We start from the raw sequence: 25,941 nt of genomic DNA on the forward strand, positions 1-25,941 counted from the left end.
CTTTTAGAGCTAGTCGTGTCATACTTAAGATAAAAGCATATTTATAGTGCTTAGCTTTTATGTTTAAAACAACAGCTGTCCTAAATGCCATGTTCGTGGTAACAAATTATTTAAATATTTATGAGATAACACGTATTAAAATGATTAGAAGCTCTTGTTAAAACTGTGCTTCTTTGTGAGTCAAGAAAAGCATTACATTTCTTAATGGGAAATACTGTCTTACATAAAATGTGGTATTATATTTTGCAAAGTGAAGTACATTAGGCTTGCTTTAAAAAACTCCACTTTAACCATATTTTTGCATATATGTTTGAGATTTTTATGTACTGTAGTTTATAAGGTCTGTTTAACAAATAGTATACAGTGTATGCATTAACATTTCCAACAAACAGTGAAATGTTAGAGTCTACACATAAGAGTTAATTTTAAGAAGATGCACATATCAATTCACTGGCAATAAATAAAGTAAGATACCATAATGTTTCTTGTTACTTATTTTGTTTCTGTCTTGGATTCAAAATTGCAGGTAAATATCCAATTAAATAAATGTACAGTTGTGAGAAAAAAGTTGCGAACCCTTTATAATTATCTGGATGGCTCCTTAAATGTAAGATATGGCAATGTAAAATGTTGTGTGTGTTGTTTGTTAAATAAGACTGTCTTTATTTATTATTATGGCATAGCTGAAGATCAGATCACATTTTAGGAGCCATTCATGCAGAAATCCATATGAAACAATCAACGGTTCACAAACTTTTTCTCACAACTATATATGGGAAATTCAGCTTGTGCTTGGAAATTCTCCAAATGTAGGTGTCCTTTCCCAGAAACCTGATACTATAAGACAAGGAAGGGAAGCCATGTGTTTTGCATCATTGAAAGCATGCATACGTATTTTTTTTATTATTTCCTGAAAATCATTTTTGTGCAGGATCATCAGTTCTGTGTGGCCTGTTGATTCTTGAAGGACAGTTTTCTGTTTAGACTTTTATTGACCTCGCAATCATAGTTACAGAAACTTATCAGAAGGGATTAATCTAAATACCTATTTTCTTACTGAAGAAAGATACTGTACAGTTCTAGTACGTAACTCAAGACACCTCCTCTTTCCATATTCCTGTCAATATATTACTTAACCAAAACTAAACATTATATCAGTGGAATAAAAAATCTTCATTGATCTGAAGCTGCAGTACCATTCTCTGATTTTCAAGGCTTTATATGCTGCAGGTTTTACACTGTGTTTCCTGCCCAGAAATAAACATTAGAATTGTTTATGCCAGAAAATCTTTTGATCTTAGTAACACATTGTTGAAGGGGGAAATGATAAAAAATAGAAAGCCTCTGCTCCTGCAGTGTAAATTTACACATTAAGGTACCACTGACATGAAATTGTAATTTAAGTGACAGTGCCTTCAGGTGATAAATATGGCAATAAGGCAATACGAATATATAATTTTTTCCCATTTAGCTATTTTGTTTGCTGGTCAGTGATTGATTCAAGGATCAAAACTAAAAATGCTCAATGTGCAGGGGTAGCTCATTCTAGACCCTCAGAACCTTCTGTAGCCTCCAGATGATGTTCTTCAGTTGATCTTGTAGAGGTCCGTTGTGCAGACCTTGTCAATACCTTTTTAAAGGATTATAAATACTTCAATTTTTCATTAGAGAAAAAGATAATTGACAAAACATATCTATTACATTGAAAATAATCATGAACAATCTAACATACTTCCCTGACTATTCTAAGGGCCAAAGAAGTACATTGAAAGCAAGGCAAAATGTCTTAGAAAGCAGAACATCCCAAAAATCTGTTTAGCAATGCAAATGATCATATTTTAATCAGGATACAAAGAAGAAGTAGTACTTTTAGTCTCATATTAGTGTGTGCGTTAGAATTTTTCATAACTAGAAAATGCATTACTTCTCCATGATCCTCTTGAAAAGGGAACAAACACTAAACGAGCTCAAGGTTTAGACTTGGCACTTTATGTGTAACAGGAAACACTTCTTCATTGTTACATTATTTAGTTGCTAAGAGGTCAAACATTTTACCATATGTCAATTAAATAATGTACAGTAGCAAAGGGACTTCATCTGAGTATCTTGTATTTCTAATGATTGTTTTGCAAATAAAGTAAACTGTAATTTTAAGGAAAAAAACTATTAAAACTGGAATCTTAAAACAACATGACAGATTGTGGTTTAAGAGAATTGGGATGTTTGACTCATAGGAAATATTATTTAAATGAAATAAGCTTAGTCAGTATTACCTTTCCCCGAGTTGCTGAAACACAGACAAGAACTCATGACGTCATTAAACTTCCTTTTTAAATTTTCGATTGTTTTCATGTGTTTCTTAGAGGATTTTTGTTTTCAGCAGACACTTAAAAATTGTTTCCTAATACGGCTTCTGCCACCCTTTACTGTTCTGCACACATTGTATTAATGTACACGTCTGTATTTTCCTCAAGATTTAATGTAGCATAAACAGAGCAAACATCTGGTGCACAAATAAAAATAAAATAAATTCGCCACAAAATGGTGCTCTTAATACACTCAAGGAGTGCATCAAGTGACCTGAAGTAAAATGATTCAAACAGTGGCTGCAATAATTTATGGTTTAACTGGTAACAGATATGCAAAAATATTTTTTTCTTACAGAAACATGTAATGGTGAAATGTGTTGATTTTTCTCAAGGACTGTGTTGCTTACATTTCTTTCGCATTTAATAAAAAAAATGTAGCAGAGTGTTTGAACGCACTGTAAGAGAAATTAGGTTTTAACATAGTTGCTTTTAACATAGTGAGTTTCAACAGATGCATTTCAAATGGCACTTACAATGTGTATGCCTTGTGTGATATACTACTGTACATTCTCAATACATTGCTCAGTGGGAGCTGCACCCACTTGCTGCATGAAAGGCAGATGAGACTTAGGGCACTGCAGGCAGCACGCTGGCAAGAGAACAGAGCAGTGCTGCGCACAACCAGACGGGTCCTACAGCAGGCTAGGGACTCTGGGAAGCAGTGCAGGTCAAATTCATGGTTGAGCAGGTGGGGGTCAGGCCAGTGAAATCATAAAACACAGTCCAAAAAACAATGGGGAAATCTGTAAGACAAGATTTAAGCATGACACGCTCTAGGCCAAATTAAGCTAGTTAGAGATACTGAGCCGAGGCATGATCCTGGAACAAGGTAGGATCAAAGCCGAGGTCAGAATTCCAACAAAGCATGGAAGAGAAAGAAAGCTAGGAAAGCTCAAAGATAAAAATCTGTAATATACTGTATCTCTGAGAAGAGTCAGAGAAGCCCTTAAATATCCCGCCTGAGGAGGAGAGGTAATAGTCTCCAGGTGATCCAGGTCACCAGGTCTGTCAAATTGCTGTCAATGGCAACCAGTGCTGAGTACTGGATAGATCAGTGGCTGGCTGCCACACCAATGCTAGCTCACCGAACAGAGCAGCAGGAGCAAGCATGGCAATTGGTGAGGGTGCATTAGTGGTAATGTTAAAAAGCAGGGAAGAGGTGGATGCTGCACATTGGTGGTGGTGGAGGGGAGTCCCCATTACCTGTAAAGCGCTTTGAGTGGAGTGTCCAGAAATTATTATTATTATTATTATTATTATTATTATTATTATTATTATTATTATTATTATTATTATTATTATTATTATTATTATTATTATTATTCAACCTTTTCCATTTGTATTACAGGTTTTTGTCTTCTGCCATGGACTTCTTCAGCTAGCCCAGCTTCTGGTCTCAGGTTATCTGAAGAGTTCCATCTCCACAATTGAAAAGAGATATGGACTTTCCAGCCAGACATCAGGCCTTTTGGCTTCCTTTAATGAAGTAAGTATAGATGTACAGTATATATACTTTATCTTAGGTGCACTGTAATAAATAATTTTTAAAAAAGTACTGTAAAGCTTAAATAACATTTTCATTGATTAATGGATTATAATAGCAGTGCACTGCAGAATTATTTATTGACTTCAGACATAAATCATGTGATACTATTCCACCTACGGAAGTGAATTGAACTAATCCTCCTGATATAACTACTGTTCATAAGACAAACTGTCGTAACACGATTGAGGAACAAGTCTTTAGTTGTTTTTAGCTTTAAAATGCTTTGTTTGAGGGACAGCTGCCTGACCTTATGGAAGAGGAAGTCTGACCCTCACTGCTTCCCGATCAAGCAATAGGATATTGCAGTGGCAGTAGATCCAAGTCTACATTTTCCACCAAATGCCTTAATGTTCGATGTGTTTGTCCATTTCAGGTGGGGAATACAGTGCTGATTGTATTCGTTAGCTTCTTTGGAAGCAGAGTGCACAGACCACGGTTCATTGGAGGTGGTGCTTGTATTGCCAGCTTGGCTGGGATTCTGATGGCCTTACCGCATCTAATCACTGAACGTTACGAGTATGACCAATCCATTAATAGTGAGTTAAAGCACTGCTTGTGCTGTGTTAGTCATTTGTTTTCTCACAGGTTACTGCACTAGAATGAACTTTGAAACTCTCAGCTGAATATGTTTATTTATCCTATAAAGAGGTGTTTCTTTTTTTTTCTAATACACTGACATATTAACTGCAGTGGGTGTTTCTTTTTAAATATGTTGACATTAACTACCGTACAGTGCTTTTTTCTTAAATGCACAGCACAGGTACTGAGGAAACAGAAAAGGCAAACAATGAAGGCTTGTTTGAAGACATAAAGCATGAAAGATTAGAAAACAATAAACTTATTTTCACCTCACTCAGAACTAAGGCACTTATTGTACTACAGTATGTTGGACTTCAGGAAGTGCAATATTTTTAGTGTTATCAGATTGCTCTGTCTTGGCTTTAGGATAATGATATTAAAGTGGTCTTTAGAATTCTATTTCATGATTATTTCATGATTGAGGCATAACTGTTAAACAGAAATAATTTTAAATCTATTTCTCTATTTCTCACTTTATTATATGTAAAAATCAGTTTCTCTTTGAATCATTTATTGTAGTATTCTGAAGTTATTTGTTCTTTTCAATGTTCTATATCATAAGGCTAACATTCAACATGAGAAGCTCCTTGATGAAAATATTATCCTTCAATTTACTGTGGAGAAATAAGATAAGGACTCCAGCAAAATAGATTATAAATGAGTCTGTTCTGTTTAAGATTACTCAAGCTGGTAGTGCTATTTCCACCCACAGTGCATAAATGTCAGGTAAAATGGATTACTTTTGTGGGTGAACATGCAGCAAGGTTTGAAAATTAAATAAACATTGAAAACATCTGCTTTGACATTTCATTACTGAGTGAAATCCAAGAAATGTGATACAGTTGTTCAATAACTAATCTTCATTTTAATATGGCTGCAGAACCTTCATACAAACAATAAACTTAAACTTTTTTTTTTCTGCAGACCACGACAACAACAGCACAGATATCTGTCAACTGGATGCAGGATCCTCACATATGGAACAATCTCATCACAACTGCTCTGCAAGGAAGGAGATTGGCCATGAGAAGGTCCTGCCTATTATGTTTCTTGGCCAGCTGCTATTGGGAATTGGTGGCGTACCAATACAACCGTTTGGTATCTCTTATATAGATGACTACGCAAGCAAAAGGAATTCCCCATTGTACATTGGTGCGTGCAAATTCTAACATTTTTGTGTAAAATATATTGTGAAATTCAGAATACAAAATGAAACATAAAACTGATTAGATGTAATGTGTATACAGTACATACATTTTTTGTTGTTTTCCATTCAAACCTTATATATTTTTTAACATATATACTGTATATGCAAATATATGACAAGAAACCATAGATTTCACATGAAATATGCACATATTTAATCAAGAGGTGCACAAATGCCTAGATATCCCAAAAACCTGTTTTATATACCACAGTCACATGTTAAATATTTTAGGATTTAATGAAATTCCCAGTTTTACATTGATACAGTTATACTGTGTATTTTTGTGTGTGTGTATGCAAAGACTAAGAAACTAAAGTCTTCTGTTAATCGTGAAGTCTAATCTTCTTTTTTTAATGCTTGCAAAACACATAGTAGTCACACTTGTTTTATAATTTAAGTTTCAGTTTATGGTTTTCATTAATAGTTAATCTGCATTACATGGAATTTTAACCAAGAGTGTTGGAGATCTAATCTCACCCACTCCCTCTTAGCTCTTACTCATTGTGCATCATTTTTGCATCCCCCTCTTTGCCCTCTCTTCACCCCTGCAGAAGCTCATTAAAGAGAAAAGGGGATGTTTACAACAATCTTATTTTTATGGATAGGTAGTCATTCTCCTTAGACAGACAAGTTACATCAAAAACTTTTTGAATCATGTCTCTTCTTAATCTAAATTTGAGTTTGACCTACTGTAGTAACTAAACTATTAATAGTAGTTTAAATAAAATTTCAGGAAAAATACAACTTGATTAAACGTTTGTTGTTTTATTCTTCCTTCACAGGAATACTCTTTGCCATCACAGTTATTGGGCCAGCTGTAGCCTTTTTGTTAGGATCCTTCATGCTCCGTATCTATGTGGATATTGACAAGATTCCCTTTGGTAAGCAAATGCAGAAAACAAGCAAATGGAAAGATTAAAATTATCTTTCTGATTCTAGATGCAGGGATTATTTACACTGAGATCGTTATCTAGTAAATAATGTTCTTGCCTTAGAAGGGAGGCATTCATTAATGGAATTTTATAATGAACATTTGTGGTCCAAGACAACCATTTATACTGTACTGTATATGGCACTGTCCAAAATGCATGATCATTGGTATTCATCGTTAACCCTACCATAAGGAGGTCTGTATGTGATACAGTATGTTCGGTGTCTGCAGTTATTCATTAACAGGAAAGAATACAAACCTAAAACATTTCTCTGGATTCTTAGTGCAAAAGACAAACCAAAGACAAGTTCACTCAAAAACCACTCTAAACATTTACTGTAGTACCATACAGACCATTATAGCAAGCTTAGTGAACAATGCAGTTCTAATACTGGGGTATACCGGGCTATTTATAAACAATCATAGGCAACTGAAATATTATGTATAATATTCAATTTTGTTTCAAGATACTATAATCATGAATCTGTAATGCTATACATACTGTAGCAGAACCCATAAATAACTTTTATATATGAACAATATAAAAAATTCTTACTTCTGCATTTTCACTGTATACAAGTCAAGAGCTCTGTCTCACTGAAGCACTGGGCATACTATCATGAACACTCTGCACTACCTTGAAAGCACACTGTCTTTACAAAATAAAGCATAAAAAATCAGAGTAATCATTCCAAAAGCACATTAACCTAGGGATAAAGTATCCTGCAACTCTGTCCAACTGTTGATAACAATAATACTGTAACAAATGATGGTGTCACAAGGGAGTTTAATAGTCTCATTGGTCATTAAAAGTCCCACATTATATCTGCATACAATACATGTGTTGACTTCCTTTCTAAGGGTGATGACATTCTTACTTGTAAAGAGATCTCACTCTGGTAGAAGTTTAATTCCAAAAAGTATTCCAGAAAGGGGATTCATCAAGTTCATTTCGGCAATTTAAAAAAGTATTTCTGTCCACATTGTTTCTAAACTTATGAATTAAAGTTATGAATTAAACACCAATGGGCACACCTTGAGTAATTGGTAGTAATTTAAATGCAAATGGTATGTTTGGGCTGCATATTTAAGTGGCCTGTGATTTTAGTAATGAGTCATTCACATAACATAAACAAATGGAAGCATAAGCGCAGGTGAAAAAAAAAAACTTATGTAAGAAATGTTCTCAGTGGGGACACAGAAAGATTCTTTTGATACTTCTCTCTTTTTTTCCAGATAAAATAGTTTTAAAAAATGATGATCCCAGATGGGTGGGTGCATGGTGGCTGGGCTTCTTACTGGCTGCGTGTCTGCTTGCCCTGGCATGCATCCCATATTTCTTTTTCCCACGTGAGATGCCCGAAGAGGTGAGAGCATCATGTGTTTGAATGCCAACAACCATAGAACAGAACATTTACCATGACACGCTTGTGCTTTGATGAAGCTGCCATGCAAACAATTATATTTTTTGTTATTAATGAAACTGTTTTATCTCTTCTCCATTTTCTAACGGCTTCTTCCAATTCGTGGTTGCAGGGGATGGCAGTTTATGCCCTGCAATGGATGCGAGTCCATTGCCGGGCACACACAGGCACAAACAGTCACAAACACACACTCACACCAGGGCTAATTTTCCCTGAAGCCAATTAGCTTACCTGTAAATCGATAGACTGTGGGAAGAACCCCTTTAAATTTATTATGGTTTCATGCTACAGATGTATTAGTATTATAGTTTCTGTTATGTAGCACTGTAAAGAAAATGGACATTCATAAACTTTATCTCAGTTGCATTAGCGATTCAGCTTCAATTTAACAACTGTCCTTAATTGCACAGATGACGTTATTGTTAATTACGTTACACTATTGGAAACAATTGGAAGGCTAATTATGCTATATAAAGGCAACATAATGCTACCCAAGAACATACTGTAAAGACATTTACCATCCAAGTGTTTTTTTTTAATATTATCTATAATTAATCTCATACATGTGTGCATTTTGCAATATGCATTGTCCCAAAGATTAGTTATTTTTCAAGGAAATTTGGAGTGTACCCAATGTTAACTCTCATAAAATCTCATAAAATCTCTGCTTTCAATGGATTTTTATGTTCAAAGTCGCTCTTAACAACACTGTAAGGAGGAAAAGTTGTGTTCTGCTTTGGTTTTTCAGATTCCTTTGTTGATTGAAGTACAGTATTTCTGCCCACCAGACTAATTAGTTTATTCTTTTACAATCATTTTTCTTATACATTAAAAAATGTATACAGCACTTGTTTTGGAAGAGTTTTGACAAGGTTAATTTAGGCTATCTTCATCCGAGTCAGAAAGTTAATGCTGTATGAATGGAACTATTAGGAAATGGTGTGATATACAGTACAATGCCATCAAGAACGAAGCTTATTTGACTTTGTTGAAACTTGCTGTTCTGTCTATGGGCATAATTCCATGAAAATGACACCTTCATCTCCCTGCATCAAGGTCTTTGACGTCAGAAGTATTTTATTAGTCTGAATGTTGCCAAATTATTGTGTAATTTTTACATCACTGCCAAAATTTAAAGAAATCTGTTTTTGATACTAACTGTGAGAACTAAACAGAAAATGTAGAAGAAATGTTAAACTAATTTCTTAGCAGTTTAGTGAATGTCCCAAATCTAAGATAACCCATTAAAAGCTGTTCATTTCCTGAAGGGTTATGGTTACCTTAAAGGTATACACCAGGTGAGCAAGGCAAGCCCAACAAGAATTGTTGTCTTCTTGTCTTGTTCAGAAGCCAAATACCAAAGTGTTGTTTTGAGTGAACATTCCCATGGTTCCAATTTAAAAAAGAATTTGAAAAATTAAAGTCTACTTTTAACTTTCAAAGTGTTCAGTTTGTTTCAGTTGCTACCGGAAAGAGACAAGGTTAAGTTGCTAGGAACTGGAAACATTTTTAGATCCTATTCCGTAGACAATATTGAAGGAAAAAAAATACATCTCACTTAGATAAGGATTTCAACTGCAGAAGTGAAAAAATATTGTAATAATACTAAAGAGGACGTGTCCGAGCCAAGATTATACTGTGATGCTCTTGACAAATGGGCAAGTTACAATCAAACCAATGATTTTAACAATGGTTATTAATGTTACTTACTGTAAATCACACAAAAAAAAGAATTTGTAACAGAAATTTTAGCCACCCAATGAAAAGCATTGTTATTATCTCAGTAAAGTGAATGGGAGTGATCCTTGGTTTTGCTGCTGTGTACAGTATCTTCTAGTCCTGGGAAAATAATAGATTTACGAAATTGAATTCATATCATTTATTCAAAATGTTCTAAGTTGTTTTATTTAACAACACCAGAAATGTCTCATGGAGAGCAAAAAGACAAAAAACGAAGACAAATTCCTAATACAAGAAATTGTGCAGTTTATGGCCAATAAAGTGATCTAATCTCATACATGATATGTGATATGTGATATGTGATATGATCTTATCTTATACAGAGGTGGGATGGCTTCCTATAGCACAGATACTGTATCTAATGTTGTTTTTAGTAAAATTGAAATGTAGTCCCTGAAAAATTCCAGAGCTAAATACAATAGGTTTTAGTTATTATGTTTTTACACACAATGGCCTGTTTGAAAGCAGCCCTAGTTTCTTTTGGTGGTCAAGCACTTAATGTCCAGAGCCACATGCTCTCTTCAGCCAGAGAAACAAATTCCCTTCTTCCGAATTAGAATATTTTTAAAGCATGACTTGAAGGTTTTAGTCATTGAGGTCAATAGGAATCTAAGCAGAAAGGTAGAGTGCATCCTGTAAGCTTCTTTTTTTATTGTTCTCATTGTTCTCTTTGCTGGGAATTACAGTTTCCTTCCCACTTTTGCTGGTTCTATAACAAATGGGAATTTAACAATTGAATTAACACAATTCTCAATGGAGAAATGGGCTGGAAAAAATGGGCTTTCATTGTTTGTAACAATGGCATTTTCACTGAAGATATAAAAAATACAATTATGAGTAATACAAACGTGTTTTGAGATATGTGACAGATATAATTTTAAGAAATGGAATTATTGAAGTATTTATGAATGCCTCTTGGAATAGTATTAATCTGAGAAATGCTAATTAAATGCTAATTTTATAGGGTCAATTTTTTTAAATAAAAAATAATTTCATTAAATAACAAATCACTATTTTGTATTTGTGGAATAATATTGGGAATATTTAAGATAACACTGAAAAAGACATAGCCTTATTGTTAAAAGATAGCATTATACTGTAAATAAATGAACATTCACCCTATGTAACAGGTGAGGAATAAAACATCACTCATCATGGAGCTTGTTCCTACACATTTGATTTTATGATTCTGTTGACAGAAGAATTTATTGATAATGGTGAATTAAAATAGCATTTTTAGTCATGCAAGACATTTACCTTTAAAGCACACATCACAAATTTGGCAAGAATAATGTTTTGTTTCAAACATAATACAATTTAGAATCATGGTAGTAATTGTCTTGTTATGCTAATATACATACTGTGACACATGTTCAGATACATACTACAAGACTAGCAATTGCCAAGTAGGGCAAATACATTAATATTAATACATTACAGTAGTTGTGTAATGCAGCTGAATTTCCAGTGACTCAGAAACACAGTGTTTCCCCATTAAGAAAACATCTTACTGCATCACAAGAATTGATTATTTGATCAAAATGTTTGTGAAGATTCACAATGTACATCTCTTTTAAAGCAATCTACAGAGAGCACCATGGAAACAAGAAATTCAGTTCAGGAAAAGAACTCCAGATCTGACCCACTCAAAGAACTTTCACTTCCAGAATTCATGAAAAGTAAGTTGTTTCACAAAGTGAAAAATTATGTACAGTAAATAGTAAGCAACCATAGGAAATGTATACCCTGGTGTGTTTGTAATGGGAAATGGCATGCGGAGACACTTGTGCTGTACATAAAGAATAAGTGATTGTAAACAATTATGGAAATACACAGTAAGATGGACAGTATTATAAAGGTACAGTAAGTATGCTGGTAACAATGTTAGTGAAGAAAAGCAATGACAATGTCACTTCTGGAAGAGAATAAATCATTTAAAATATTTAAGCATTACAAATCTTATATAAAATTTTGGATTTTTGTAGTGTTTTGCAGATAATTCTTCTAAGTTTAGGTCAATACATTCTCCATGTTCCCTGGGACCATCTTATTAATGAACCATGCATATCTGCACTGCACACTCTACAAATCTGATTAACAGGAGGCAAATACGTTACACAATGTTTCCCATATTTGGCTCATTAATATGTTTTTACGTCTAGCATTTGTGGAACATATAGAACATATAGTTTAGAACTAGATGACAGAAGGTGCAACCCCTGTGTTTTTTTGTCAGGTAACACAGATCAATTTTAGATTTATGACTCATAACTGCTGTGCTAATGTTTTGGGTGGTGGTTTCTCTAGCTGTTTCATGAGTCTGTATGTCAAGACAGAACTAGTTCAGACTTTGGCATATTATAAAAGATAAAATAATTCTTTTCACAAGCATAAATGCTAGAACTCAAAGGGATCCATTGTACAAGTCATTATAAGTGGACATTCCTTTTTTAAATTAACTCACAATTTGTTCATGTGTGTTGAACCCACTGATTAATTTTCACAGTCCTTTGAGCTTAATTTTAGATGTAATTCTCTTTCTGCAACAGGTTTCCCAAAAATAATGCTGAGGACTCTTAGAAATCCCATATACCTGCTGGTGGTTTTGGCACAGGTAAATCTGTCTGCCATGGTAGCAGGACTGGCTACATTCATGGCGAAGTTTCTGGAGAAGCAGTTCACCAAAACAGCATCATTTGCAAACATGATGATAGGTAAGCAGAAAGATATGAATTGTGAATAAGGGAAACTGTACACCTTACCCACCCATTACAAGGTAATGCAGACTCAGTGTTTGATAGAGGGTTTCCATTAGGTAGAAAAAAAGCATGTGGTATACGATACAATACAATGAATATGATTATAGCGTTATTAATTTCTTTATATACGCGATTCGATATTATATTCCCTTTTAATCAAATTTTAAAAGTATACTAGTTGACTCCAATATCACGTTAGTTAAAGACTTCGATGCTTAAAATGTTTAGGGAGAAATGGAATACTGGTGTGTATTTTTTCTTTAAAGTACCGAGACCAGCCATATACTGTATGTTTGTGTTCCAAAATTAATATCGTTTATGGCCTTCACACGCTTTACAGTATGCTCCTATGCTTTTTATGCTCAGCTACTAAGATTTCCCTTCAGTGGTAAAATTCCATATAAATATTCAATACTTAAACGGGCACAGTAAAGACATTAAATATACACATACATACTGTATACAGTACAGTTTGCATACAGTAATATGTTTATGTTCCTAAATCAATCTCTTTTATTAGCATGTGAAAGGCATGGTGAATCGGAGATTCTCAAAAATTACCGTACTTTGCTTGATTGGAAACAAATGCATGATTGCGAAATGATGTGGTTTTACTTTTACAAAGACGGTCAATGAGAAAAAGAATGTGGACCAGGGCAATACTTTGAGTTTACAGCTTGTCCAAGGTCATTCATTATTAATACTATTAGTAATATCTCCATTAAAGACTTTGATGGCGACAGCTCAAACATAAGAGGTTGAGCTTTATTAGCTCCACCTTGCGGAAATTCCGGATACTATTATTTTACTTGAGGTACTATATGAGAATTTACGGTAACTCGCGGTAGACTGTGTAAACCGCACCGGAAAATAATGCGGTATCGCCTGCATCTGTACAGTACCTGAATATTGGATTTGTGATTTGTAATTAGCAGAAGCACTGACAGTCTAACCCTCTGAGAAAATTACTAACAAGAAAATCCAGTCATTTGTTCAGGATTGTGGGTTTAAAACTATAAAAGGATGATAATACAAATTTTTTAAGGTTATAATTGCCCTTTTATTCACCAGGACACAGTGTGATGGGACATGCAAATAAAATGATACTCTAATACAATGATTCTCACAAACAAATTAGCAGCATGGCCTGATTGATAGCAGGAACAATGATCAGTGCTGCCCATGTTCTGCGTGTGGAAATTTTCATCTGAAATGTTTAATTTTTACAATATTTTCTTGGAATTTGGGATTCAAGAGCAGGTTGAGCTCTGTGATTGCAGGCACATGTGCTGTTAGACAGGGACATGCTTGTCATAGATGCAGAAAACAGCTTACTATGGGGCTGTGCTGCTAGTAGTGGCCTGTTAAAAGACAAATGGCTTGAAGGTGGGCAGGTCAGATAAACCTGCCTGCACTCTCTCACTGCTCCCTCCCCATGTGCTGTTGCATGGTTTACAAATCAGATGGATATAACAAAAGAATTTGTGATTCAAAAATTAAACAGTTAAAAATTCAAAAATTCAAAAATTACTAGCAGTTAAAGACAATTTCAAAACCCTTGTCCCGTCTGTAAGTGTCCCTGTGAATGCTTAAAGTCATGGCTATAAATACAGCAATATGGAAAGTGAACATTGAGAATGTTTCTGTGTTTCCCTCCATCAGGTGGCATAAATATACCTTGTGCAGTGTTGGGGATTGTTGCTGGGGGAGCAATCATGAAGAGGCTGCGCATGTCTGTGAAGACCTCAGCTTTGATGAGCACCTTTGCTGTGTTTTCTTGTGTCCTGCTGGCCATCCCCTTGCTCTTCCTTGGATGTCCAACTCAAAAAGTGGATGGTATTTATCCCAAAAGGTAAAGAGTTTTCAGCCTGTTGTAGTTTATTTTCCAGTCTGAATCCAGTGGCTCTAATCAGCACAATCTCACATTTTCTCTTTTAGAATACAGTGCATATAGTTAATGCTTTGCATATGAAAAGAAGTTTTCAAAATAATACATTAATAATACTGTAAATACTTATGCTTTATGTACTGTATTTGTATTAATACAAATTTCCATGTACAAGAATTTCAAAAGCATCTACATGTCTTTGATGGATCACTCAATTGTAACACACATTTGGGTGATATTCAGCAGCCATTTGACACATTACCCATTGAAATGATAAATTATGTTAAATGTAAGATGTAGGTACACTATAGTAACTAAGTGGAATTAAGCCAGGACACTGGCCTTAGTTCAATTAGGACTTTTAATATCTGTCTTACAGCACAGTGTCCCTATTCACTGAACTGGGACATTGTATCAGTAATTGAGTCCAGATTGCAGAATGCCATTTAGACTATTAACACTGCTTGCAACAGCAACTTGATAATATCTTAAAAATATACATTTATGTTATGATTCTAATCCCCAAAAGAATGTTAAAAGCAGAAACAAGATGGCAAAATTAATGTTTTATTAGCTTATCAGTGTAACAAGGGACTATATACATTATGCATATCCTACTGTATATACTGACATAAACAGAATTTCTACCTTTTTATTTTGTTTTTAATAACATTACTTCTGACTTCTTGTTAGTGTGATTCTTCTAGCTGCATCAACATTCTGAAGCTTTATGCTTTATCAAGACCCGCCACAGTGTTGTGTAATGTTTTCCTGTCTTTAAACACTTTTCACTGAAAAGTTCAAATCCCTGGCTGTAACAACTTAGTACTCTCTCATTGTTAATATTGAAAAATGCACATAATTCTTAGTCATTTTGTTAACATGTTTTCCTTGGATTGAATTGCTTTTTCTACACCATAAGACTTTTCTCAAGAAACTAAAATGGAAATGTTTTAAAAACACTTTTTATATTAAATTTATGAACTGAGCCCTATGAAAATGCGCTCTAAATAAAATACATTAAGTTATTTGCAGGCAGAACCCAAGCTTACTATGTACTATATATGACATTTTAGAAATGTACACAGGTGTGGTAAGAACAATAAAAAATGCATTTCAATTTAATATAAATCTGAAAGGTTATAATGGCTTATATGGTTTATATATGGCTTATAATGGGTTTATTGAGGGCTGTAGGCCTGTTTTTTTATTCTCCAAAGTAATTTCAAATTAAATCAATCAGATAATGGGCCCAGACCAGTATAAAGTATCTAATGTTTTTCAACATCTTTTTATAGCCGATTGATACTGTATACAGTATATCAAAGTGGATTCCTAGACATATTTCTAAGCTGTCGTATAGTGACATTAATCATGTAAAGTAAGTGGACCTTGGGTAGTACAACTCTTTGTGAGCATAGCCAGACCTTGTAACACACTTTTAATAACTTCTGCTTTTCCAGTAATGAGCAGGGATCCATGTCAACATGCTTCAGTAATTGCTCCTGCCAAGAACATGCCTTTAATCCTGTGTGTGGTTCCAATGGTGTGGAATACCGGTCACCTTGTCATGCTGGCTGCAGGACTATAAATATGGACACAGAAGGACTGAAAGTATTAGTAAGTATCAGCATTGCTGTTTTGAATGATGGAACCATTCTCTTTTTTAGAGAAACTGTTTAGTTCCTGTGTGGTGCAAGCTGATTCTTCAGCGGCAGTTTTCATGTTTATACACTATTTGATAATAATTGACACCTGAAGAAGGCTCCACGGCCGAAACGTTGTGTTCTCTTTCTTCTTTTTTTCAGCATGGAATAAACCCACTATTTAATAATACCACCTTTCTTTTCTTGTTTCTGTTAATCTATTACTTGTCATCTGGTTTGTCATCAATCATTTATGAGATTTTAACAGGGTAGGATCTACACAACTCCTAGCCACACCAAGCGCTCTCTTTCAGACAATACAGCCAATTGTAGCATTGCTCATAAAAAGATCCATATGGAACAGAATTCCTAACCAACACAGAAAATGAACCATCTTTCCATTTGATCCATTTTCTGACTGCTTATTCCAATACAGGGTTGCAGGGGAGCCAGAGGAAAGCTACAAACACAAGGCAGGATGCACCCTGGATAGGATGCTAGTCCATCGCAGAGCACACTCAGACAAAAACACAAGACACTCATACCAGGGTGAATTTTCTCAGAAGCCAAATCACACCCAGAGTAAACCCCCCTAAAATGGGGACAACATACATAGGCCATGCAGATAGCACCTCAGGAACTGAAGCGAGGGACTCAATGCTGCAAGACAGCAATACTAACCATTGTGCTATCATGCTGCCCATGAAAAAGAACCTCTTTAACTTTTGTTTCCCTGCAAAATGGCTAACTCCTCATAAACAATCTGCACTGTGTCTTCTTTTATAATGACACAGGAAATCACATAATCAAGAATTAAGTACAATAACAGAACTTCTCAGAGGATTGCAAATACAATATGACCTTCTACAGAGTCACTACAATCATTTACAAATGGTCTGCTTGTATTCATTTTGCTCTGAAAAGGTACACAAAAATACCTTTGTAGGCTTACAAAATTTGTACACTTTCTTTTACATAATGAAAGTTATCATCAAGGATGCAGGCTTGTCTGGACACAGTGTTGATTGGAATGAGAACATTGATTATGTTTTTCTTTTTAAACTCATAGATAATACAAAAAAAGAAGTTACCACTTAATTACAATTTTGTCTGTGACCTTCCTTTCATTTTGCAACATACTGTACTGCAATTTTCTCTGTCTTGTAACAGAATTACTCTGGCTGTACCTGCATCTCCGTGCATCCTTCGAAAGACTATGCATATCCAGGCTCATGTGGGACAAACTGCTCTAATTTCTTCATTCCTTTCATGATATTATCAGCCTTAACAGGCTTTGTGGCATCATTCTCTCAGACTCCATCCTTCATGATGGTGTTAAGGTATTCTTTAATAGTTTTTAAACTATTGCAGTCATTACTGAAAGTGGTGCTATTTTGAGAATTGAACTTAACTTTTTTGTATTCTGTTTCTTTCTGTGCTTATAAATATTAAGTTTAAGGTTGCAGAATTATGATATGTACTTAAAAGTACATCATAGCACACGAAGAATATGAAAGAGGAATGATTAGAGAAAAAGATAGGCATGATGAGAGGAGAAAACCTAGTTTAACTCAGTAAAAACAAAACAAGTACAGCATGAAATAAAGAAAGACTGTCTGAAAAGCAATGTGTCATAGTCATGCAAGATCTAGAGAGCTTTTCAGTGTTATTGTACCATGCCAGTCATTTCTCCTACCAATCCCAGTATAGCCCACAAATAACCCACATCTCTAATTGATTGATTGTCTGTAAGGCTGTTGCAACTTAAAACAGTGTAATTATTCCTTTATTCTTGTGCAATGCTGCCAAGTCCTTATCAAAACAGCAAAACATACAGGCTCCTGCATGAAAAGTAAACCTTCTTTTATGACAGAAAAGTAAGAACATTTTGCCAGATCAATTCTCCTACATTAAAGTCAATTTCAGTTCCTTCAAAGAATAGATTTATTTTTTTTATTTTTTTAAGGGAGAAGTTAAATCTCACTTTTAATTAAGAAACTATTATTTGAATTTATTATCTAAAATGTTGTTAATGATGAAATACAAGTATTAATATGCCTTGACTTTAGCAAGGTGAATTGCAAACCTTCTCCTTATTTAAGGCTAATTTTACAAAATTGAATCATAATTCACTCCCATCCCAAGAGATCAACTTCAAGGAGACTTACTTATGCCTATAACTTTTGATAGCTGCTGTTGCTGCCAGTTTTTCTATATATTATGTACAGTAGCATTCTGTAGATACACGATTCCTGTGATTTCAAATCTTGCTCATGTCTACCAATGTGTCATGTCTTGTACAGGACAGTTCCACCAGAAGACAAATCCTTGGCTCTTGGGATTCAGTTTATGCTTTTCAGAGTGCTGGGTGAGTAAGAAAGGAAGAGTTGTTTAAAAAAATGAAATTGCTGCCAAGAACAACTGGTTGTTTTTGATGTCGGTTTTTCATACTGAGGAAATATGATCTGCATGGACAAGTTATGTGGTGCTCTTCATAGGAAGAAAATACAAACTGGTAAACTGTTGCTATTCAACATTCCTTATGGGCAGATCAATAAATCTCCATGATTTTAAGCATGACGGTAAATTTGTTTTTACCATTTAAAAGAGATGTTCACTCAACCTCATTTTTTTAGGGAAAGTGTTTTAGATTATAGAGCAGAGTCTCTACTTTTTGGCTCCCTTGACAAATACTTAGTAGCAAGCAATGACATGTCTGAAGGTTTTGTTTATGAGCTTCATGCTCTGTAACTAGGATAAGCAAAGTTGAACCATGTCACCGACTAGTGTATAGGATAGACACTAGATAGAAAAGATAACTATAAGACAGGTTAGGACATGAGATGGTTTGGAATGGCCCCTACATAAGCTTTAATTTCATTCTTTAGTTTCTGTATGTGTATATATTGTAAATTCCCACCCCAAGAAAATCAATGACTGATTTAGCATGCAGTGAGAGGAAGAAAGCATGTCTTATGCACTTAAAACATGCATGGATCAATTAATCAGTGAATCAGTCTCAGACAGACACTATGTAAACAGTACAGTAACTGGCATTTTTCTGATGAAGTTCATGGTTTTACTGATTTTTTATTCCATCCATAGGACAGCAGGTGGCCTAATTACAGTTAGTATTTTTGAAAGCAAATACCTAAGTACTGTATAATTTCACTGAATAAAAAAATATCTTTAAATATTCCATTTCCTTTAATCATCCAACATGGTAAACAGGGTATTCTCAGTTTTGCTATACTGTTTCTTAAAGAAATAGTACTAACTTATCATCTGTTCCTGAAGCTTGGATGCCTGGTCCTGTTTTGTATGGAAGTGCCATTGACACAACATGTATTCTTTGGGGGAAAAACTGCCAAAAGAAAACTTCTTGCCACTATTATGACTTGGATCTTTTTCGGCACAGGTAAGAGCCTTCACACTGCATGGAAAGTACATGTATACTAAACTCCTAAATGAGCAACTGTGTTGCATAATAGAACAAGTAAATTGTCTTCTTCTGTAGAAAAATATATAGCTATTAATTATTTTTCTCCCTGAAATTTTGTCTTCTAGGTATCTTGGACTTCAGGTATTTTTTGAAATTGGTGCCTTTTTGTGCTTCCTGATGGTGTTTTTGATATTGAGAAACTTAAAATCTCTCAAGGAAGAGAAAGAAAAACAGGCAGAAATGGAGACAAAGGAAAAAAGCCTTGAAGCCATCAAAGCTGTCAAAGAGCCTTTAATGGACAAGTCAAGTGAGAGCAACACACCACAGAAAGTGTGAAAGACAGGATAAGACACCTCTCAAGACCTCTTAAATTGTCTTAATGCTCTAATACAGGAAAGAGAAAACTGATTTTTCTCCTGCATTCCACTTGAAGAGTTCAGAAGAGTTCTTTCCTTGTAGAACCAGCTGAGCTTGATTTGCAGCTGCAAAGGACAAATGACAGATGATTGGTAGGTGAAAGGTGGCAAGAGGACGACATGTATTGAGAAAATGTTCTTAGCAGCCTTACTTTGGGAGTGCCACCTTTAGGCCATTTTCCGTTTTTTTGTTTCTTCAAAAATCTCCTCCTTGGTTGTGTAACAGCAGTGATTTACACACAACTGAAATATACAGTATAAACAAACTGTATGGATGTGCACAGAAACTTAAAATAAAACATATTATATTGCACATGTACATATCTGGAAACAATATAGCTACAGAAGAAAAATACTACTTCTATAAATCATAATTAGATGCTTTTTTTTTTAAAGAAAAGTGATAAAGTGTATGTCTGCTGCTTGCTGGTTTAGGATCCAGCTCTCCCATCACCCTGATTTGGATAAAGCAGTTAGAAAATAGATGGTTGGATATTATAAGTCCATACCCGAGTCCTGCAAAATAATGTGTCAGAGTGTTGATGCTGAGGAAATAAAACAATAATTGTCAGGCATTCTACATGAAAAGTGCATTACAGGGAAGATTATACTGCTGATCTTCAGGTTCAATATGTCCCCCTTTCATCAGGTTAGAAGGGTGATTTAATGTTTGATGTACAGTACAGTATGAGCCAGCTGAAGATGTTCTATTGCATTGGTAACCCTCAAGAATGTCTACACCCATTAATTTGTGTTTCAGAAGTCCAGGTATCAGAAGAACCATCTGTTATCCAAAGCTCCACAGCTTTATTGAATTAAAAACACAGTTCGTTTTCATTGCACTGGATCTCTTTCTTATGTATTTGAAGCAAATCCTTCGCTTAGTAGGGATTTTTTTTATTACGCACATACTCAAATTAAACCTATAAATCTTCTAGATAGTGGTCCTTTAGATGGGGATCTTTTCCTGTAGTGGCTGGATAATCTAAGTAGTCTCCCATATAGGTTTCTCCTCCTCCCACTTTCATGCAGAAATATATTTCAGATAAGTTGTCCATTGGACTAGAATGTTCTATAATCTTTCCAGATCCCCAGTGTGCAATATTCTAAAGAATGCTGTATGTGAAACACATTCTCTTCATTCCTTACGAAACTTCTTCATTAAAGAGGCATTAAAATAGCTTGAAATGTCATTGCTTCCAAAATCTATCCATTGCATTTTTGATGCCTCCCAATATATAATGTCAAAACATTTTTCTATTTTTATAGACACAAACCTTAATTTTTAAAAGTACACTACTAAGCAGTATATATTAAAATTATTAAAGGACTGATTTGTGATTTATGTTTATGATATGTAATAATCAATGTTTTATAATTATTATTTTTTTATTATGGAAATTATTCAGAAACATTTTAATTTCTCATATTTACCAAAGAAAGACTAGGTTTATTAACTCTCTGAGAACACCAGCCTCTTTATCTTGGCTCAGATGTATAAGCTTGCTGTTTTACCAGTTAAAACTGAATAAATCCAGCGTCCAGTGCTTGAAATACAGTGAGCATTTCAGAGTACTACTGTTTGTGCTTTCATCAGTTGTTCTGGGCAGACAAGGGTGCTGTCAGAGTGGGCAAAGTAGAGCAACATTTAGAAATCCCAAAATACAGAGGGGATATGGAATGAGACATTTTTTTTGTGAGTTATTTCATAAAATATATTGCTGAACCACTTTCACATTGTTTCAAATTCCCCATAAAATGCCCCCTGGAAATTGTAGTAGTATGGAGCAGTGGTCAGGGTTTTGGTCTCATCACTGGACGTTTGTGTGTTCATGTCCCAGGTGAGAAAGTGCTGACATACTGTACCCCTGAGCATGGTACGTCATGGTACAAGTAAAATACCCAGCTTTGTACAATAAATGGATGCAAAAGTAAGTTGCTTTAGGTCAAATTGTCAGCTAAATAAGAAATTAAAGGCCAGGCTTTTAGATGATCTAAAGACAACTTTGATTTAGAACATAAACTATTAGATAATAAAGGATTATCTAATAGTTTTATGTTTTAAATAAGAGTTTAAACACAATTACTTTTTTGTAATTTTGACAATTACTACTGAGTACTTTTTAAGAATGGATTTCTGTATAGAGTAATTACTTTGTGACTGAAATCAAGACCTACTGATTTTTATAATATGTGAAATTTTATTTTGAGACTAGAAAGGATTCCATCTGGTTAGCAAACCTTTTTTGCTATAAACAGCTACTGATATTCATGAAACATTAATTCAGGTGTTCATAAATTCCATAAAATGTGAAAAAGTAAGCTTCCGTAGTGTGCTAGGTCTCATAATGTGAAACATAAAACTTTCACTGTAGGCTACAAAATGACCTTTATAACATTTAATTTTTGCTCCCAGAAATGTGTATAATATGTATAAAAAATACTGCAATTTAGTTAGAAATATACTAATTACACATTAAAATGTTGTATTTGTTATTGCCTTTCACATATTCATGTTTATAAGAAAATGTAATACCTATAGCTTTGCACATATTTGTTAAAGATGATCATATCAATGGAAAACTAAATACAGCCTTTAGAAATAAGTCTTAGTATTAAGTCAAATGTCTTCATAACATAATGTATTTTTTCTGCAAAGTATCCCAGATCATCACCACCAGTTCCGTTTTTAATCATAGAAGTGGTTGTATACAGTTTAAAACATTCTACTGCTAGATTTCAGGAAAAATAGTTCACACTAAATTTTAAGTGAAAGTGGAAGTTTAATCAATACTTACTAAACTGTTGTGAAGTGTAAAATGTATTTCTGAGCCATTTTGTGTGTTTTAAACTTAAAGGAAAATTTAAAATAAAATATCATATTCTCCTCATACACCCTATGTATTCCTCTTTCTTTTCCCCCAGTATTGCACCTTCAGTATTAAGTCGGAATATATTCACATGGATTCTAACCCTTTAATTAAAAGACTTAAGTTAAAGTATTGTAAAATACAGAGTAAACATTTTTTGGTTATTTTTTTAACATAATTTTTCAGTGCTACAGTATATACTGTACTACAGACAATTCTAGGACACTTCAAACATTGAAATACAATTGAAGTGGTATGCATTTTGGATGACACCAGCTAAAATAGCCATCTCCTGAACTGTATTTATAGTCCTGTAGATTTTTTCTCATGCATTTTTAACCTGGAAATCTAAATCTATAAAAAAGGATGTGATCTGTTTCCTCAAAAGGTATTCCAAGTTAAACCTCCATGTAAAGTTAATAATAACACTGCTATATTTAAACAGAATTTGATATTATTGAATGAATGAATAATTCAGTGATAAACTGAGGAGGGAAAAGTGCCTTAGAGAAATGGTACATTATGAGGAGCTCCTCAGAGTTTCAGGAGGGTCACAAAGGACAAACTGCACATAAAGAGCAAATCACTAGATGTCTCTGGTGATTTATTTCAATTTTCAGCCTTGTTGACTAAATGGCTCCCTTGCCACCAGACAGCAAAAGGGAAAATTAGTACTACTATGTAGGTAAGCCTCATGGTGCCATTGTGACTGTTAATTTGCTAGTCCCTAGTGAGGCTGGTTTAAGATTTCTTGGGTTAAGCTTGTCCTATAACACTGTTTGTATTCACACCTATTTTCAATGTCTATTTTTTTCTAGTTTGATCCAGATGATCTACAATGGTTCTCCTTACATCCCATGCTTGCTCGTAAATATATAAGGGAAAAAGCGTTTTCTGACACCAGCTCATCAGCACTTTAATCTGTTTACAAATTTAATTGGAATGGGAACAGTAAAGCTCCCTCTGATTAGGGATGGGACCCCTTTGCACTTGCTGTACATATAGTTGTGCTGCTATTGCAGATAGCACTGCTGCAAAAATGATGCAGGCCTAGTCCACTTATAGCAAATATATAAGCATAACCTAGTTTTGCTGTAAAATGATCACATCATTTCAGTGATAAAATCTAGTTGATCATATTGGGAATATTTGTATTTAAGTATATTTGTATTTACTGTAAGGATTTGGCATGGTGCTATTTTCAGAAACAGCTCAAATCACTACTGCTAACTACACACTATCCTTTCATTATGAGGAAGCCATTATTGTGATTTGGTGGAGGTTGTGGCAAATCGGAGCCAATCCTGAAAGTACACTATAGGATACAAGCTGAGAGAATGAGAGTGCATGACTGTTCACCCGAAATCAGTTTGCTGCTGGGCAAAACCCAGCCAGCATGACTTTTAGACATGAGAAAAACCCACAATCTAGAGAGAACATGCAATGTCCGGAAAGACAGACAAACTGTACAGCGCCTCAATTTAATTCAAGATCCTTGAACTGTGAGGCGATGGTGTTAACTACTGTGCTAGTAAATGCGTATATTTAATACAACTCATAATCAGAGACAAAGCTTGAAGAGGGTCTTACAATTGGACATGCACATTATACTGTAATATCTCTTCATAAACTTGCATTTGTGTGATTACTCCATTGGATTGTCAAGAAAGTAGAAAAGAAAATCAAAAATAGCCAGTGGGTTTGCTAGTTTCTCATAGAATATCTTATTTCCAAATCTTTTAGACTTAATATTTTTTCTGCAAAGCCCTATTCCTTCAGGAAAAAAAAAAATACACTATCATGAAAGCAACCAAGATATCTTACATCCGTGGAACTACCATGGTAATTAGAAGAGACCACAGATTGTTCTGTGCACTTCAAAACAGAGTTTACCTTTTCCAAAACACTGTTGTAAACTACGCATGTGAAACTGGGTCAATTTAGAGATTTAGCTGTTACTACTTAGGACAAATAAGACACAGGACAGAAATGATTCATTTGATCCAGATATCTGGTGACTATATTGTCCTTGCCCAATCGAGTTTTTCAAAGTCAGGGCTTACAGTATATGAAGGTTCTGGTTTGTCAAAAAATTGGAATTAAAAAGTAATAAGGAAATTGCTTACAATAATAACATTCATTTTTTTGCTTCCAGTACATACAGTAAGAGGGTAGTCAGTTGGGTTCAGACCACTTTTGGGGGTGATCTAGGTCCCCTGTTTTCAAAACCTGTACTGTACAGGTCATTTTGTAGTGCATTATACTGAGCTCATCTTTATTGGTTTACCTAATGCCATTAATTTCTCTATTACTATGTCCTAGTAGTAAAAAGAAAGAAGACATTTACAGAAGTTTTAAAGGGCAACATTTTATTTTGATGCATCGTCATGTGTTGAGGGCTTTGAAAATAATTTTATTGGGAATATGTGTTTTAAGAAAAACTGCCTCACTGTTATTTTTATGTGGGCTATTGGCACAACAGCCATGATTAATGAACCCTTCAGATATACAAAGTCTGGAAGCTTAAACATTGTGGACAATTGTGCAATCTAATGAGTTTTCTTATAAATTGCTTCACAGAATGAGTCACTGGCAATCTGCACTCACAGATTTACTTTGGTATTTTCTGTATTCATTCAGAATGTTATCTTGCCTAATCTATCATGCTAAATATAAAGAACACAGTTGATTTTTCATTTGCTATTACAGTATGTGAAATTACATTCAATGTTTTCTGAATTAATTAGATATGACATGCTGTAAGGTCAATGTGCTTGCTGTATTTAATGTGACAGCCGACTTTTAGAAGCTATTTTGTACATTTCTAATATATTGGGATTCATTCTTGAGACCTTCCTAGGAGCATTACCACAGCTTCACAGAAGAGAAATACAATTGTGTTCCTTGTGCTTTTTTATCTCTCTTATTTATCAACTGATTAAGTTTGAAATTAATTTCAATTGGAAAACTATAGTGTGTCCTTTGGGGTATGTTAAAAGCAAGTGTGGCCATAGACTGCTCTAAATAAGCTTAGCATTTATGCTGACAGATTGATTTTTAAATAGTGGGCAGCAATTGTCATTGTTGTAAGGAAATTAAGAGTTGTATACAAATACTGTATAAA

The 25,941-nt window shown here is 34.5% G+C and overlaps 1 protein-coding gene across 2 annotated transcripts in view; it reads left to right on the forward strand.

Annotated features, from left to right (window-relative positions):
* Positions 1-22,840, forward strand: part of slco2b1 (solute carrier organic anion transporter family, member 2B1) — a 28,600-nt gene extending 5,760 nt beyond the window's left edge. For both annotated transcript variants that reach the window (XM_015342397.2, XM_006628400.3), the window contains exons 3-15: positions 3,718-3,855; positions 4,289-4,451; positions 5,419-5,646; positions 6,484-6,582; positions 7,869-7,999; positions 11,376-11,475; positions 12,346-12,510; positions 14,218-14,407; positions 15,907-16,063; positions 17,260-17,429; positions 18,393-18,457; positions 19,387-19,507; positions 19,657-22,840. In XM_015342397.2, the coding sequence (XP_015197883.2) occupies positions 3,718-3,855; positions 4,289-4,451; positions 5,419-5,646; positions 6,484-6,582; positions 7,869-7,999; positions 11,376-11,475; positions 12,346-12,510; positions 14,218-14,407; positions 15,907-16,063; positions 17,260-17,429; positions 18,393-18,457; positions 19,387-19,507; positions 19,657-19,867 (1,938 nt within the window). In that variant the 3' untranslated portion in view covers positions 19,868-22,840. The remainder of the gene's footprint in view (positions 1-3,717; positions 3,856-4,288; positions 4,452-5,418; positions 5,647-6,483; positions 6,583-7,868; positions 8,000-11,375; positions 11,476-12,345; positions 12,511-14,217; positions 14,408-15,906; positions 16,064-17,259; positions 17,430-18,392; positions 18,458-19,386; positions 19,508-19,656) is intronic.
* Positions 22,841-25,941: the final 3,101 nt, after the last annotated feature.

This window comes from Lepisosteus oculatus, chromosome 5 (assembly GCF_040954835.1).
Source record: "Lepisosteus oculatus isolate fLepOcu1 chromosome 5, fLepOcu1.hap2, whole genome shotgun sequence".
Taxonomy (NCBI): domain Eukaryota; kingdom Metazoa; phylum Chordata; class Actinopteri; order Semionotiformes; family Lepisosteidae; genus Lepisosteus; species Lepisosteus oculatus.